Raw genomic sequence first — 18,385 nt, forward strand, 5'->3', positions numbered from 1 at the left:
CAAGAGATTTTGGTACTTTTTTCAGTTTTTTCACGATATCTCCAAAACCAATTGTTCAATCAATATTTGCTGTTTCATCCTCAATAGGACTATTTTTATGAAATCTACTCTAGTGAATACTTTATAATTTTCACACTATAACACTGTATAACGTGCACTTTTTATTTCCAACAATGACCGTTTTTAGCAATTAGCAGTTGGTCTGAATTCACCCAAAAGAAGTTAGCGCCAATTCATGAGTCTCATAAATTAAATCACCACCCTAAAATATACCTTTTTTGTTCCAACTCTATCATTAGTGATTGTATTGACAACTTAGTAATACTCTAATTACGATATAAAAATACCACATACCACTTTATAAGAAGTGAAAAGGAAAAAAACATTGATTTAGCGATTTTTCGCCAAGTTGAAAAAAAATTAACAATTTTCAACGAGCTATAACCCGCTTCCTATTGGAGATAGAAAAACACTTAGGCAATGAAAATTGTAGAGAATTTAATTTTCTTCAGAAAAGAATAGAGCAAAAATTTTGATTGAACAATTGGTTTTGGAGATATCGTGAAAAAACGGAAAAAAGTACCAAAATCTCTTGGTTTTCAGGCTGCCAAAAGTTATGCCTTCAGAAATTTTGGTTGGAAACCATAGATTACTCTTACTAATACCCAAATGGACCGATTAAAACAATAAAATCAATTACCTTAATTATTGTTTGGTCCGATGTACTATTTGATTGGGCTACAATAGCAGTTTAATTATAATCCTGGTTTGAACTACAGTTAATACATAAGCTATAGTAACAGTAGTTTGAACCGTCATTTGGCCCAATTAAAATACAAGAGATCATGGCTTGATCCAATCCTGGATTAATTTACACTTTGATTAAACTTCGTTTATTGGGTATTTTGTGACGAGTTTTTCTGAACGTGTTTAGTAGCGCTCTCTATTAGTGAGATTACCTGTTGACGTGGAGGTTCCAGAAGGGTGCCAATCCATTCATCAATGGTTGAATCGTAGTAAATGTCTGCCATGTTAGTTCTGAAGAATTGTTCCATGGTGTCCCATTCGGTCTTCAGCCTGTTATAAAACATAAAAAAATATATTAACAAACCAATTAAATCAAAAACCTTACTTATTCCACAACAAGTACAAATATACAATGATAATATGGAATATAAAATGCATATACAATATTCTTTATTGATTGATTCATGTTAGGTTAGGTTAGGTTGGGTTAGGTTAGGTTAAGTTAGGTTAGGTTAGGACATCATCAAAATGACAGTGAGAGGAAAAATTAAGGTAACCTTGTGCTATTCCTCTCCCAATTTTAGATAAGGTTACACATAGTTTGAAATAGGTCAAGTCTTGTAGTTGTTCACTTCACACAATTTTCAGTCCTCAATTATTCTCACAAAGTGGATTTTAAAATTTAGGGCCAGTTTCCGAGCTCAGGATTTAGCTATGCTCTAGACTTTAAACAGCTGGAGTCAAAAAATTGGCTTTCCATAACGGGGCGTAGTTGCAGTTTTTATGACAGTAGTCGCAGTTTTTATTTTCTAATTCTCATTATTGGAAACGTTTTTCCTCGACGAAATTAAACATTCCTAAATAATTCAAAATAGATGAAACTTTACACTATTTTATTTTGTGTTCAATTTTCTAGTTTTTGGAAATTTAATTCAAACGAGTTTATGACAATGACTACGACTACGCCCCATTTCAAAAAGCCATGTTTCACATGTATCACAACATGTTTCGGACATTTATGTCATTTTCAAGTGATATGAAGTAAATAAATAAATACTGCTGGAAGATTCTTAATTACTGAGATTTTTATTTTTCTTTATATTTATATTACAAGTAGCCCTATACAGAAAAGAGATATTATAATATCATGTCTTTCAAATAAATGGCCTATACTTACGCTCTGAGCGATTGTAATAAGCATTCAATCTGCATAGGATTTACCAAATTATTCTTCAGCTGCCAACTATTCATCCACGTGTTTACCCTGAGAACAAAACAAAGTAGCAATGATTGTCGGTAAATATAATTTTCAGTATACATCTATCTATGAAATAATATAGGGAAGTATCGTCTTCGACACGTACGGGATAAGAAATTCACGATCAGGTCTGAACTACTCAACTGATTAGCTTGAAATTTTACATAAAGATTCTTAATTAACCGAGGATTGTTATAGGCATATTTTCAATTCTTCAAGATTTAATTAGGTACATCAAGTTTTCAGTTTGTCAAGTTTTGAAATAGACCCTTGCGGAGCACGGGTTACCTGTTAGTTTATAATATAATAGAGGAAAAAATCGTCTTAAACATGTACGGGATAGGAAATTCACGAATGATGCATCATCACGTCTCAACTACTCAACTGGGGAGCTTGAAATTCTACATAAAGATTCTCAATTTAACGAGGATGGTCATAGGCCTATTTTGATTGTTATTGATCAATTGATTCTAATTTAATAATTATTAGAACAAATTTATTAAATGTGTGATTCAAAGTCTACACAACTATATAATATAAAATCCTATAGTGAAGTCCACGTTATAATGGCAGTGTTTGATTCGCAATGGTATTGCTATCCTTGTCTATCATTCAACAAAGCGGATATCTCTTTCTCGCTTTGCTCTGTTGCAAGATAGTCTTTTAACAATGTAGAATTAATAATTAATTAACAAAAATTTTATCTTAATTATGAAAATTCATGATGAAATTATTAAAAAATAAAACTCCTTGCTTAATAAAATGTAATTGATTATTTTGAACGAGAATGAACAGTTAATATTACATCAATAAAACTGTATCAGCTACCGTCTATAGAAGACATTGACATGACAAGAGGATCAGCAACGTTTTTCTCCTATCTTACTCCACTGCCATTATAACGTGGACCTTAAAAAGGTAGGCGCACACAGATCGTCGTCGGACGGACGGCACGCATCGGACGGATCGGACGATTAGATTTGATGCATTGTTTTCAATTGGAGTGCGCATACTTATCCGCATCATATAGGTATGCGCACTCCAATTGAAAACAATGCATCAAATCTAATCGTCCGATCCGTCCGATGCGTGCCGTCCGTCCGATGACGATCTGTGTACGCCTACCTTTAATGTTCAGTATAATTATTTTAGCATTGATTCCAAATTATTTCTACATTGATTCTAAATTATTTTTCAGTATAATTTTCAGCGGACAACAGTTCTAGGGCGATGAAAAATACGTTTTAGAGACTTACTGATCGGAATTGACAATACATCTGTGTTTGCAGCGAACATTCTCAAGCCACTCCGCACCTAAAGCCACCTTCCAGCCAGCAAAACTCAGCACGCATGCTATTGGTTTCGGCCTCAACAAGAAACAAAACAAATACAATTTAATTTGAATTTATTATTTTTTTAAATAGACAGATTGATGTGATACCTAATAATCAATACCATAGAGAAACAATAGCATAAGTAGATATCCTATGGTATAGGGCGTTTATATCGCAACTTTTACTGTTATCTCAAGCCGATAGTTTAAGTAGTTCTTTCCCGTGAAGCTGTATGACACTGGTAGTCTCTCATATTGTGCCGTTCATACGCTCTCACCCCAACAAAACAGTAAAATTCGACAATAATCAACAGTAATCGGCTTGAGATAACTACACTATGGACTATCTACTCAAGCTATTGTTTCTCTATTTCAATACTAAATTGAACTGTAGTGGGATGGTATGGTTAGGTTAGGTTATAATATGGTTATGGTATGGTTATGATATGGTTATGGTATGGTTATGATAAGGTTATGGTATGGTTATGGTATGGTTATGGTATGGTTATGGTATGGTTATGGTATGGTTATGGTATGGTTATGGTATGGTTATGGTATGGTTATGGTATGGTTATGGTATGGTTATGGTATGGTTATGGTATGGTTATGGTATGGTTATGGTATGGTTATGGTATGGTTATGGTATGGTTATGGTATGGTATGGTTATGGTATGGTTATGGTATGGTTATGGTATGGTTATGGTATGGTTATGGTTATGGTATGGTTATGGTATGGTTATGGTATGGTTATGGTATGGTTATGGTATGGTTATGTATGGTTATGGTATGGTTATGGTATGGTTATGGTATGGTTATGGTATGGTTATGGTATGGTTATGGTATGGTTATGGTATGGTTATGGTATGGTTATGGTATGTTATGGTATGGTTATGGATGGTTATGGTATGTTATGGTATGGTTATGGTATGGTTATGGTATGGTATGGTATGGTTATGGTATGGTATGGTATGGTTATGGTATGGTTATGGTATGGTTATGGTATGGTTAGGTATGGTTATGGTATGGTTATGGTATGGTTATGGTATGGTTATGGTATGGTTATGGTATGGTTATGGTATGGTTATGGTATGGTTATGGTATGGTTATGGTATGGTTATGGTATGGTTATGGTATGGTTATGGTATGATTATGGTATGGTATTTGATGGTATGGTGGGAGATGTTATGGTATTTCTACACAATTGAAAGAATGAGTGCCGGTTGCACAAAAGCCTTCTCTGATTGGTTCTTGTGACATTAAAATTTAACCGGCTTTTGTGCAACTGGCACCAAGACTTTGATGTTGTCAATACCACTATATTTCAACTTATTCTGCTTGACTTGCGGATTTTAGAAATTTGATTGCATGGTGGTATTTCAAACTATAGTGTATATAAATATAATGGTACTGACAACATCAACGTCTTATTCTGTTAATATTATGAACTGCAGGCTTTTAAATTATGTTTGAAGGAAAAATTATAGTAGTAAATGATGAGAAAAGTTTGTTAAGAAATATATAACTGGATAAAAATGCTAGATTCTATCATAGAGAGAAGATTCCATGGTATAGGTTGTTTATGTTCCAAATTACAAGCCAATGTTTTGTTAACTCAAGCCTATTACTGTTGACTACTGTCTATTATTACTGTGCTGTTGAGAATGTTAAGGTGCGTACAGATTTACGCCGCGAACATGAGTAATTCACTTTCAATCAGCTGATGCCAAGCTTTTTATATCTGTATCTTACCGTTTCTGTAAAAATACAGATATAGTCAGCTGATTAAAAGTGAATTGCTCATGTTCGCTGCGCGTATATCTGTACGCACCTGAAGGCTCAACTAACACTTACGCGACTCAGGTCGAGAAGAGACTGGACTCTAGTTGATAGCATGTGTTTCCAAATGGTGACACTCAGACCAGTCGATTCTAGTCTCCGCGATGTCACCATTTGAAAACACATGCTCTCGACTAGAGTCGAGTCTCTTCTCGACCTGAGTCTCGTAAGTGTGAGTTGAGCCTAAGAGTGTAAGAACGGCACATTATGAGAGACTACCAGCGTCACATAGCTTCCCGAAATGAGCTACCAGGACTATCGGCTTGAGTTAACAGTAAAATTTGGAACATATCCTATACCATGTATTAGCTATCTATCTATAATCTATGATAATATTCAGTATGGATAATATACCACAATAACACCTTCGCAACTACTCAGGGAGTGAGATATAATATTAAGCGAGCAATTTCTGTATATCTGTTTATATTTTTATATCTGGTTATCTGGTTATTTATTTTCAACGGATCTCGAAAACGGCTTTAACGATTTTCACGAAATTTGGAACATAGTAGGTTTATGATATTTAAAAATTCGATTGCACTAGGTCTCATCCCTGGGAAAACTCGCTGAAGGACATGAAAAGGATAACAATTATTCATCCTTGGGAAAACAGATGATAATTTCGTCGTCTGTCGAAACAGAAGATGCGTGTGTGGGAGAGACATAATTATTTCCAGCTGTGTAATCAATCAGCAAGAAATATTATCTAGAAATTTTAATCGACTTGATCAAAATAATCTGATTTGTTGACATGAAATGATAATCATTCTAAACTAGAGTATACCATAATTTTCAAAGTTAATGATTATTTGACAATTTTAAGTGATTAATGAGTGTTATCATAGAGAAACAATAGCGTAAGTAGATATCCCATGGTATAGGGCGTTTATGTCGTAACTTTTACTGTTATCTCAAGCCGATTACTGTCGATTTTTACTTTTTTGACCGGGTAATAGTGTATGAACGGCACAATATGAGAGACTACCAGGGTCATAAAGCTTCACAGGAAAGAACTAGGTGGACTATCAGCTTGAGATAGCAGTAAAAGTTGCGACATAAACGCCCTATACCATGGGATATCTACTTATGCTATTGTTTTCTCTATGGTGTTATTTTGTTAATCAATTTGGTATGTAAATAATCTAAATCAGAACTTTTTTGTTTTTAAATGTTTGGACTGAAAATTGAACCTGAATTCAAGTGTATGGAACATAACCTACTTTCTGGACTATTTATAGTGTATAAATCAAAATTCGGGGAAGAAACAGTTTTGGGCTGTGCCTGTTAGTCCTTCCCCAATCATTTTAAAGAATTGTGTTCGGTTTATCAATAAATAAATAACGAGCGAAGCTCGGTGCCCCGATATTAATAGATGAATGGAGGATTGGATAATGAATATCTAAATATTCTGACGAATGTGTTAAGTTAATAAATTAATTTATTAGAATGTTGTTAGCGTATGACTTGGATTGTGGGAAGTCCCGTAGGGAGTCCCACTTAGCCGACATAACCGCAATATCTCTTGACAGAAAACTGTTTCAGCGATTCATGATTTTCACATAAATTATATTTTGAAAAAGTTTCTTTTGATTTTAGAAATGAAAAAACGCAAAACTAAACACCAAAAATCTGGTGTAACGCACTCACACAACTTTCCTTGCCGTTATGAAAATTGATCACCTGACGCTAGTGTTCCCGCGAATCTCAAGTCTACAATTCAAAGATTTGAGCCAGCTGGTGACAGGGCAATAACGCTGGAGACACACGAGGTCTGCTATCTCTTCATAGTGAATCATTCAATAGAATCAACAGTTTGCAATTGGATAATCACATTTTCTCGAATTCCGAGCTTATTTTTAATTTTAGGTGAAAATGTTACTGAACATTAATTGTAGAGATTCTCATGCTCAATCTATTCCACTCCAAATGTTTTGTTCAAATTGTATCTGAAGACTGATAATTGAGAATCTAAAATCAAACTTTGCATAGATGGGGCGGAGCTCCTGAAATTTTTACAGATATGGGACTTGTGGCAGATGAAGCTTATCGATGACTATTTCAGGTATAACTTTAATCAAAATCGTTGGAGCCGTTTTCGAGAAAATCGCGAAAAACCCTGTTTTTGACGACATTTTCGCCATCTTGAATCGCATTTGATCGAAATTGTTCGTATCGGATCCTTATATTGTAAGGACCTTACGTTCCAAAGTCATTCCGTCAATTGGGAGATGAGATATCGTGTACACAGACGCACATACACTCATACACACACACACACATACTGACCAATACCCAAAAACCATTTTTTTGGACTCAGGGGACCTTGAAACGTATAGAAATTGGGGTACCTTAATTTTTTTCGGAAAGCAATTCTTTCCTTACCTATGGTAATAGGGCAAGGAAAGTAAAATCACTAATCCAGTAATTTGTCTAATTAAAAAATTACTACTCATCTAAAACTCACCTAGGATAAGGATTAGAGGATAAAGCTGATCCGTGAGTATATCCCAGGCTTCTAGCCACTTCATTATGAAAATGATCATTGAAGGTACGATTAGTCCAAACACATAGACAGATGGCAAGACACGGAATAGATACTGGTAGCAGCTCACACAGGGTGGCAAAGTGGTCAAATCTGCGAAAAAAAGATAATACAATAATATTATCAACCTTCTCAATCACACGAGCAGTCGCGTGTTGTACTTTGTACAACATCCAATTATCCAAGTGTTATGTATTCTGTTTACTGTCAAAACATATTAATTACTTGTATAATCACTTTTTTCATCTTCTTGGATTATTTTACGCCTATGAACATTTTGGATGATTACCATTTCATAGTTCAATAAGGTACATCAAACAAAGCTATCAAATCTGTTATTGGTTCGTTTACAGTCCCCGTATACAGTCTTTCCCTATCTTATGCACTGTCGCGACTAAATGGCACCTAAAGACTGAACCATTGCTCGGTTGATGATGCAACTCAGTAGAGTGATGGGGGGAAAGTTTTGGAATGCATAGGTGACTCATTCACTGACACCAACCCATTCAATAGTTTTGTGCAGCAAAAAAACTGACACTGTTGTACTTTTTACAAGAGCGCGACTGCCGGAAGGTTAAACAAAGATCCAAACAAAATCGTGTCATTCAACAAATAAAATCTTACAACTGTGGTCGAATATTGTAATTTTTCATAAACGTTTCAAATATCAATGAGACGGATGAATCTCACTTCATCAAGATCTCAGTTGATCAAGAAATAGCCAACTTCAGTACGTGAAGTTTTCAGTTCGTCAAGTTCCTGTTGCTTTCAAAGAATCCAGTGGATACAGTTTTTCAGAGACCTATTTAATTCCAAAATTATCAAAAAATTATTAATAATACCAGCATATTGTATTTTGGAAAGTGAAAGTGACATACATAACCAACATTTGATTTGGACAGTATAGTTTAAATTGGAAATGGGACAGTTTTGGGCATGAGCCTGTTGTGCCTTTCCTCATGTTGAGTATTTGTACACAATGTGATAAATAAATAAATAAATATTGACATTAAAAACCTAACTCCTAATCATCAACTAAATTCTCCCTAACCCGTTTTCACTAATCCCTATGGTGAGGTCCAAGTTATAAAAAAATTTCACGATAATCAGTTGAGTAGTTGAGACGTGATGATGCGTCACTCGTGAATTTCCTATCCCCTACTTGTATAAGCCAATTATTTCCTCTATTATATTATAGATAATCGATAGCTATACAGATTAGCTATATTGTTTATGTTATAATGGCAGTGAAGAAAGATAGGAGAACAACGTTGCCAATCCTCTGTCTTGTCAATGCCCTCTATAGACGGTAGCTGATACAGGATTATTGATGTAATATTAACTGTTCATTCTCGTTTAAAATAATCAATTATATTTCATTAAGCAATAAATTATATTTTTCAATGATTTCATAATGAATTTTCATAATCAAGATTGAATATTTTGTTAATTAATTGTTAATTCTACATTGTTAAAAGACGATCTGACAACAGAGCAATGCGATAAAGAGATAGCGCTATCCGCTTTGTTGAATGATAGACAAGAATAGCAATACCATTGCCAATCAAACACTGCCATTATAGCGTGGACCTCACTATAGTGTGCAACGTTGTAGCTGACAGTGTATCAGCCTGCAACAAAAACTGGATGCCGTGAGATTTGAGGAACTGGATAGCTGAACTTCCCATTTTTTGTTACAGGATCTCAAGAAATTTTCAAAACAGCTGCGTGGTTAAAAATTGTATTCCAAACTTTTCCCTCTACCTTTTTTGAGCATTCATTACTTGGTCTGTAAGGGCCAGTTTCCGAACTCTGGATTTAGCTAAGTTATAGACTTTAAACAGCTGGAGTCAGAAAATTGGCTTTCCAAAACGGGGCGTAGTCACAGTTTTTATGACAATCTTTATTCTCTCATTTCTATAATTGGAAACGTTTTTCCTTGACGAAATGAAACATTCCTGAATAATTCAGAATAGCTGAAACTGTACACTATTTTCTTTCTATTTTATTTTGTGTTCAATTTTCTTGTTTTTTCGAAATCATTCAAACGTGACTGTGACATACAAATGACTACGACTACGCCCCGTTTCGGAAAGCCAATTTTCGACTCCAGCTGTTTATGTCTAGAACTTAGCCAAATTTCGAGCTCGGAAACCGGCCCTACGTGTTTTGAGATTTATTTTTAATGATTGTTTATTACCTCGACCATCCTGTCATAGCGATGCCTTGAATTTTGAAGCGATGTCCATGCTTTTCCAAGAGTGAGAGCCAACTTAAGTGATTGGAAACGTGAACTTTGATGACTGGCAGAATTTGACAACTTCTAGTAGCGCCTTTGAAGGCAGATGCCACCCAGACGGTATTGAACACTTTCTCGTATTTTGACAAGATATCTGAAAAATAATGGAGAGATTGGAAACTCAAACAAAGTGAATAGAGTTGAAGAATAGTGTAGGTTATGATGCCAAACTTAATGTATAATTGACCGAGCGAAGTGAGGTCTAAGATTCAAGTCGACGGTTCGGCATTTCTCTTATGCCCCGTTTCACCAACCTTGGTCAAGGCATTTGAACATGGTTAAAGTCTATCAGCTGGTCAAATCAGAAATAATTCGTTCCACCAACACCAGTTACGTTTGACCACGGTCAAACCAATGGTTAAGTTTGACTGCCGCCAAACGGGCGATCAAATTATTTGATCACGGTTAAAAGACTGGTTCGATCAATTCCCATGCTTGTTTGTGGGTTATGTTTTTGACGCAATGAAAAATTTCAAAGTTTTTAGTTGTGGTAAGTTATTAAATTTATTAGGTTCGTTCTCGGAATATTTTAATTAGTAAATTATCAGTAAATTATTGAATATGTTATTCAATCCTTACATCAACCAATGTATCTCATTAGAATTGGAATGTTCTTTTGTTCATAAAAAAATTATTGTCAAAATCGATGGTGATTTGTAAATCTCTTTATATGAGAGTATTCAATTCTTATTTTTGAAATATTATTATAAATTATTATAGATGTGTGACTATACAAAACGTCTGTGCCAGGGGCGTATATAAGAAGGGGGCAGAGGTATAATATATAATACAGAGGTATTAGAGGTGGCTATGCCTAGGGGGCTCGCCCCGAAATAATGAATATGAAGAAAAATCAGTACAGTAATTACAGAAAAAATACAGTATTCTGACTATGGTCTAATTGACCATGGCTAGGCTATATTTGATCAAGGTTGGTGAAACGGGGCATAAATGTTTAAATGTTTATATGTTGCGCATTTACGGCGGAACACGGTAATAGATTTTCATGAAATTCGACAGGTATGTTCCTTTTTAAATTGCGCGTCAACGTATATACAAGGTTTTTGGAAATTTTGCATTTCAAGGATAATATAAAAGGAAAAAGGAGCCTCCTTCATACGCAAATATTAGAGTGAAAATCAGACTATGGAATTATTCATCATAAATTAGCTGACAAGTGATTACACAGATGTGTGGAGAAGCCACTCTATTGCTGTATTTCCATAAGGTCTATAGTTTCAATCAGGTACTTGTGGATGAGAATACTGCGTGAGGTATACTGTTCACAGAACTACTAGTTTAATCACGACATGTTTCGGCTATATAATGCCATTATCAAGTGATTTTCCAATCACAAAGATTTCAATTTTTATTTATACTAGTAGTTCTGTGGTAAAGACGCTAATTTTCCCAAAATTAGCGTTTTCCAACGTTTTTTTGCTTTTTCTCAGATTCATCGAGAACAAATGAACAGAAATTGTTCAAATTTAGTACAGAAGCTAAGCTGGGGTGTAATAATGTTGTGTTAGAAGGAATTTGAAATAACGCCAAAGATACGCCCAAAATTAGCGTTTTCTCAGTTCTTTCATCAAGTAATAGACAGAAAATGTCCAAATTTTAAACAGAGGTTTAGGTAGGGTCTAAAAATGTTGTGATGAGGTGACTTTAATATTTCATCAAAGATACGCCCAAAATCAGCGTTTTTCTCAGTACTTTGACTTTCTGATGGAATGAAGCATGCTCAAATGAAAAATGCAGGCGAGCGAAGCGAGGCCGCTGATCTCATTCCTGGACGATCCAGTCGGGGGTCCAGGGGGCAGAGCCCCCTGGCTAGACGGATATGGCGAGCGAAGCGAGCCTGACGGCTAGTAGTGTTTATAATTGGATGAATGAATTAATTGAATGAACATTTCTCAAGATTAACACCAATGCTACTTACTCATTTAACCTTAGCTGACAATTTGGAGTGAATTCCAATATAGGAATATGGATACTTTTTGTATAAATAATGCTATTTTACCTTCGGGTATGTTGAACGTTTCCATCGGCTGATAATACCAAATCATTGGCTGTACAAAACTTCCGATTTCGAATTCTTTAAGGGTGTTTATATTAATGGGGCGCAGCATATCATCCCACATGATGGGCTTAACATTGGGATGATGTGATTGTAAATGTTTCAGAACTTTCATTACATGGGTCAGGAACAGCCGTTCTTTTGTTATCGGACTGCATTTTTTGCATATTCTCATATGCCACACCTGAAAAAAAGTATTTATTGCGTCATATTAATTTCCCGTACAATAATACATAGTAGAATAAGGAAAAGAATGCAACATGAATATAATATATACAAGCATAATTGAAATTTGGAAGAAAGTAGGTTTATGATATAAAAATTCGATTGCACTAGGTCTCAACCCTGGGATAACTCGCTGAAGGACATTAAAAGGATAAATACGTCCTTGGAAAAACAGCTGGAAATATGGTCGTCTGTTGATGATGTTGAGACAAAATTATGACTCAGCTGTTGAACTTTTGTAATCATTCAATCAGTGCCGGTTGTACAAGAGCCGGTTAAATTTTAATCCTGATTAATTCCAGTAGAACCAATCTGATAAGCTATCTTTTTGAAATGGGCTTCTCTGGTTTGGATTGCATTTCAAGGATAATATAAAAGGAAAAAGGAGCCTCCTTCATACGCAAATATTAGAGTGAAAATCAGACTATGGAATTATTCATCATAAATTAGCTGACAAGTGATTACACAGATGTGTGGAGAAGCCAGTCTATTGCTGTATTTCCATAAGGTCTATAGTTTCAATCAGGTACTTGTGGATGAGAATAGTGCGTGAGGTATACTGTTCACAGAACTACTAGTTTAATCACGACATGTTTCAGCTATATAATGCCATTATCAAGTGATTTTCCAATCACAAAGATTTCAATTTTTATTTATACTAGTAGTTCTGTGGTAAAGACGCTTAGCGTTTTCCAACGTTTTTATGCTTTTTCTCAGATTCATCGAGAACAAATGAACAGAAATTGTTCAAATTTAGTACAGAAGCTAAGCTGGGGTGTAATAATGTTGTGTTAGAAGGAATTTGAAATAACGCCAAAGATACGCCCAAAATTAGCGTTTTCTCAGTTCTTTCATCAAGTAATAGACAGAAAATGTCCAAATTTTAAACAGAGGTTTAGGTAGGGTCTAAAAATGTTGTGATGAGGTCACTTTAATATTTCATCAAAGATACGCCCAAAATCAGCGTTTTCTCAGCTTTCCTGCGTTTTCTCAGTACTTTGACTTTCTGATGGAATGAAGCATGCTCAAATGAAAAATGCAGGCGAGCGAAGCGAGCCCGCTGATCTCATTTCTGGACGATCCAGTCGGGGGTCCAGGGGGCGGAGCCGCGAGCGAAGCGAGCCTGACGGCTAGTAGTGTTTATAATTGGATGAATGAATTAATTGAATGAACATTTCTCAAGATTAACACCAATGCTACTTACTTATTTAACCTAAGCTGACAATTTGGAGTGAATTCCAATATAGGAATATGGATACTTTATGTATAAATAATGCTATTTTACCTTCGGGTATGTTGAACGTTTCCATCGGCTGATAATACCAAATCATTGGCTGTACAAAACTTCCGATTTCGAATTCTTTAAGGGTGTTTATATTAATGGGGCGCAGCATATCATCCCACATGATGGGCTTAACATTGGGATGATGTGATTGTAAATGTTTCAGAACTTTCATTACATGGGTCAGGAACAGCCGTTCTTTTGTTATCGGGCTGCATTTTTTGCATATTCTCATATGCCACACCTGAAAAAAAAGATTTAATGCGTCATATTAATTTCCCGTACAATAATACATAGTAGAATAAGGAAAAGAATGCAACATGAATATAATATATACAAGCATAATTGAAATTTGGAAGAAAGTAGGTTTATGATATGAAAATTCGATTGCACTAGGTCTCAACCCTGGGATAACTCGCTGAAGGGCATTAAAAGGATAAATACGTCCTTGGAAAAACAGCTGGAAATATGGTCGTCTGTTGATGATGTTGAGACAAAATTATGACTCAGCTGTTGAACTTTTGTAATCATTCAATCAGTGCCGGTTGTACAAGAGCCGGTTAAATTTTAATCCTGATTAATTCCAGTAGAACCAATCTAATAAGCTATCTTTTTGAAATGGGCTTCTCTGATTTGGATTAAAATTTAACATTTCAATCCTCTGTGATTAGTTAGAACCTTTCTGTATGAACTATAAACTATAATTTCTTCTTTCGTAATAAATTGTATATGCTTTTGTACTCCAGAGTGGAGCTCGGTGCCCCAATATTTATAACTAAAATAGGAAATATTCACATATTAAGAATATAATTTTGAATAATTACCGAAAAAAAACTTAATTATGCTTATTTATCTCTTTTCTGTATAGGGCTACTTGTAATAAAAATAGAAAGAAAAATAAAAATCTCAGTACCCTTTTTGAATTATTTAATCACAACATGTTTCGGACATTGATGCCATTTTCAAGTGAAAATGTTCGTTAGCCGCTCGGCCGACAATTTCGAAAACATAGGTCTGTAAAATGGATTGATATATAATTATTATTACCCCCCTATTAAAATTTCTGGTCAGAAACCATCCCCAATATTCACACAACATATTCCCAAAGCTTCTTGCCGTTCTGTCAAGTAGTTTTCGAGTCTATAGGGAACAAACAAACTAACACACAAACAGACATTCATTTTTATATATAGAGATTGTTATTACCCAATACCTTCAGGGCATTCAGAGCTTCTGATAAAATTATATTCATTTACTTATGTAAAATTGTATTTTCTTCTTCTTTATCCAATAGTTTTATAATACAACAGTAAATTTTCAATAAAACAGTTTGTTAACAGAAAAGCATAGAAGCTGAGCTGAACTGACCTCATCTGCACCAATATGGATAAATTTCGTGTCTGGAATCAGAGTCAGGATCTGGTCTATCATGGAGGTTGCCAGTCCTATTGCTTCTGGGTGGGAAGGACACATAGAGCTTGGATAATTCTCTTTTTCTCTTAAATGCATCCATTTTGTATGCTTCAGGACAAACTGAAAAAATATACAAGTTAAGCTTAATATGTGGTGAATATACAAATAGTAAGCAAGGTTAGTTCATACAGAAAATTAAATTAGTTCATTCATCTCATCATCATCACCTAGGCTTAAAATACTTCTAGAAAGTCGCCTTTGTAAAATAATAAATAAATATGTTTTTAAATATTGACATCAGTTTCAATAGAATATGAACATTATACGCAGAACTACCTATAGGATAATTATAGATCTATAGAATTATAGAACCCTAGATCATGATCATGTTTACAGATATGTTTTTAAATAATATGTGCTGAATATACAAATAAAAAGCAAGGTTAGTTCATACAGATATATTTCTACTTAATAGTTATGTGAACAGTAGACCTTGCGCTCAGTAAGTTACATTGACCTGTTGTTATGTTTCTCAAAAATAAATAAATAATGTATCAATTTAAAATGTCAAGAAAAAATCCTAAATAAACATAGAGCTTTCTGTCCTATTGTACCGTGACGACTCGTCCCGGAATGTGAGTGTGAGCGCTGTTATCAGGTCTGGATGCCGTCGATATCAATCAATAACTGTTTTCTATCAATAACTCCAAACTAGAATCATGGCCTCAGCTTATGGGAAGACAAAGTTAGTAGACAACTGTCTACTAACGTTGATGGAAAGATACAATCATTTTCAAGATGTTGTATGTTTTTGAACGGGTAGTATTATAGTCCACTAGACAGCTGATTTATGATGAATAATTCTAAAGTCTGATTTTTACGGTAATATTGGCGTATGAAGGAGGCTCCCTTTTCCTTTTATATTATCCTTGAAAAGCAAAATTTCCAAAAACCGTATGTATACGTCGACGCGCAATTAAAAAAGGAACATACCTGTCAAATTTCATGAAAATTTATTACCGCGTTTCGCCGTAAATGCGCAACATATAAACATTTAAACCTTAAGAGATATGCCAAACCGACGACTTGAATCTTAGACGTCACTTCGCTCGGTCAATTACGGTAATTTTGGCGTTCAAATGAGACTCCTTTTCCTTTTGTATTATCCTTAAAACGCAATTTCAAAAAACCGTATGTATACGTCGACGCGAAATTCAAAAATGAACATACCTGTCAAATTTTATGAAAATCTATTGCTGCGTTTCGCTGTAAATGCGGAACATAAAAATATAAACATAAAGAGAAATGCAAAACCGTCAACTTGAATCTAAGGCGGGATGCACACCGGAGAAACGCATTTCGTGAAGCCCTCTTTCATGAAACTTGTTTCATGCAATCCTATTCACTCGCGCATGCATACAAAAGAAACGTTCCCTGCTTAATCTTATCAGTCGATCGCGAGCAACTTTCGTTTCACGTTTCCTGAAACGTTTTCACGAAACGCGTTTCTCCGGCGTGCATCCCGCCTTAGACCTCACTTCGCTCGGTCAATTAAATATTGACATCAGTTGCATTGGAATATGAATATTATATGCTGAACTATAGTATTATAGATCTATAGATCATGGTCATGGAGTGGATGCACTGAGGGCCGCAATATTAAAGACCAGGTTGTTTGCTTTGTGCTTTGAACTGGTATGATTTTTGCCGGTCAAACAGCTTGGGTTTGTTCTGAACAGGAAGCTGTCTTGAGAGCTAACCACATTGAGGCTGTCTGCTGCGGGCTGAGCAGGGTGGTTTTCCTGCTCAAGAAATCGAAATAATGTGTTCCTGTATTCTATCTCAAGATCTGCTATTTATTTTATCTGTTTTCCAGAGTATAATTTTATACGGCCTCACACTTTAGGGTGGAGCCACAGATGTGTCACGAGTGTTGCTCATTCAGAAGAGGGCCCTGAGGATTCTTTGTGGTGCTGAGAGACTTGCCCACTGTTGTCCCCTCTTTGTGAGAGAGAGGATCCTACAGCCTTCTCCCTCTATACATTTCGAACTCTTTGCAAATCATATGCGAATGTAGGGAAGCTTGTAACCAGGCAGAATATCCAACCATATGAGACTAGAGGGAGGCGAAGACTGGATGAACCCTACCAAAGACTGAGCAGGACTCGATCGGGTGTGGCCCATCTGTCTGTCAGGCTCTCCAACAAGCTGACATTGGTGGCCAGGAATCTGCCGGCCAGCCAATTTCGGATGGCATTGAAAGACTTTTCAGAAATTCATTAATCTGCATCCATGACTAGCACTTGCTGAATAAATTGCGTCAAAAAATTTAAAACTTTATATTATTGGATAAACCAATAAAACTCTTATTATTTTATGAACCTGTGTTGAACCTTAAGCTGCGTTTACACCAAAGTTATTAACAAAATTTTTATTTCTCCGTCTTTATAGATTCTATTAGATTGAACATAACTTATCATATACATGATAAACATATGTGTTTGAAAGTTCCGTTCAATCTAATAAAATCTATAAGGATTAAGTTATTAACATTTTGTTAATAACTTTGGTGTAAACGTAGATTTAGTTTTTAAAGCTTAGTTTCTAAGAGCATATTTTTGATTACTTTTGTTCTGTTTGCTTGCTTTTGTTCTTACTTTTTGACAAATAGATCAGCTGGACCCTTTTTTACTTTTTTCCTGACGTGTCTCTGGTGGTCTTGTGCCCACCTTATGGACATGAGATGAATAACTAGCGGTAATAAACTAAAATAATTGTTTTTTATATGTAAACACTTACCTCTAAATGACCAAAAGTCTGTACAAGAGGAATCAAATTAAGCTCATAATTCTTTGCTAGCTCTACGATTCTCCCAACTTCTTCAACAGAATATGCTTTTGATGAAGATTTTGCAGACCCAATGTCTTCCAGGTGACCACTGTACGGGAACGTATCTTCCCATTCCACTAATAGTCCGTTTGCCCCACATTCGCGAATTTTTTGGAAAAACTTCTCCAGATAGTCTATTTTTATAGGGGAACGTTTTAAATCTAGATGGATCAAAATATGGTCACCAAATTTGCAAGCCATGCTCTCTATACAACCGGAACGAGGAATAGAAATACGGATTTGAAATAATTAACTTACATTGCAAATAGTTAATAGTTTAAACACTTTGAAAGTTAATTGTAATATTGTTCACACAAAGTGGTTATATTATGATTATGAACTCAATCATAAAATATATATAAACACAAGTGTTTATTCATAGACAAAACTGTGATGTTAGACAATATTTTGGTTGACAGCCGACAGAAATAAGAACAGCTGTTTGCATTTTGCAATGCTGCCAGAAGTAAAAATCTTCTTC

General features: G+C 35.1%; 1 protein-coding gene across 2 annotated transcripts; it reads right to left on the reverse strand.

Annotated features, from left to right (window-relative positions):
* Window positions 1–825: 825 nt before the first annotated feature.
* On the reverse strand, window positions 826–18,313 carry LOC111044176 (hexosaminidase D). 2 transcript variants are annotated; one of them, XM_039435004.1, is made up of 8 exons: window positions 17,815–18,313; window positions 14,971–15,135; window positions 12,039–12,279; window positions 9,920–10,112; window positions 7,642–7,812; window positions 3,262–3,372; window positions 1,925–2,011; window positions 826–1,077 (listed from the first exon to the last, which is right to left on the reverse strand). In XM_039435004.1, exons 1-8 carry the CDS (start codon window positions 18,103–18,105, stop codon window positions 894–896), a joined length of 1,443 nt encoding a protein of 480 aa, XP_039290938.1. In that variant the 5' UTR covers window positions 18,106–18,313; the 3' UTR covers window positions 826–893. The 2 variants fall into 2 exon arrangements, with proteins under 2 accessions (XP_039290938.1, XP_039290937.1); XM_039435003.1 differs by lacking the exon at window positions 12,039–12,279 and adding an exon at window positions 13,606–13,846 and having other exon boundaries at window positions 17,815–18,105.
* Window positions 18,314–18,385: the final 72 nt, after the last annotated feature.

The sequence above is a fragment of the Nilaparvata lugens genome, chromosome 8, assembly GCF_014356525.2.
Source record: "Nilaparvata lugens isolate BPH chromosome 8, ASM1435652v1, whole genome shotgun sequence".
NCBI classification, from domain to species: Eukaryota; Metazoa; Arthropoda; class Insecta; order Hemiptera; family Delphacidae; genus Nilaparvata; species Nilaparvata lugens.

What these genes read in the sequence shown, in the direction of transcription:
- LOC111044176 (XM_039435004.1), bottom strand. Translation starts at nt 18,105, where the DNA reads ATGGCTTGCAAATTTGGTGACCATATTTTGATCCATCTAGATTTAAAA. An exon ending in GCTATGACAGGATGGTCGAG is followed by an intron (nt 7,813 to 9,919) that starts GTAATAAACAAT and finishes TTTTTTTCGCAG; the next exon opens with ATTTGACCACTTTGCCACCC. An exon ending in TTATTACAATCGCTCAGAGC is followed by an intron (nt 1,078 to 1,924) that starts GTAAGTATAGGC and finishes GTTTTATAACAG; the next exon opens with GCTGAAGACCGAATGGGACA.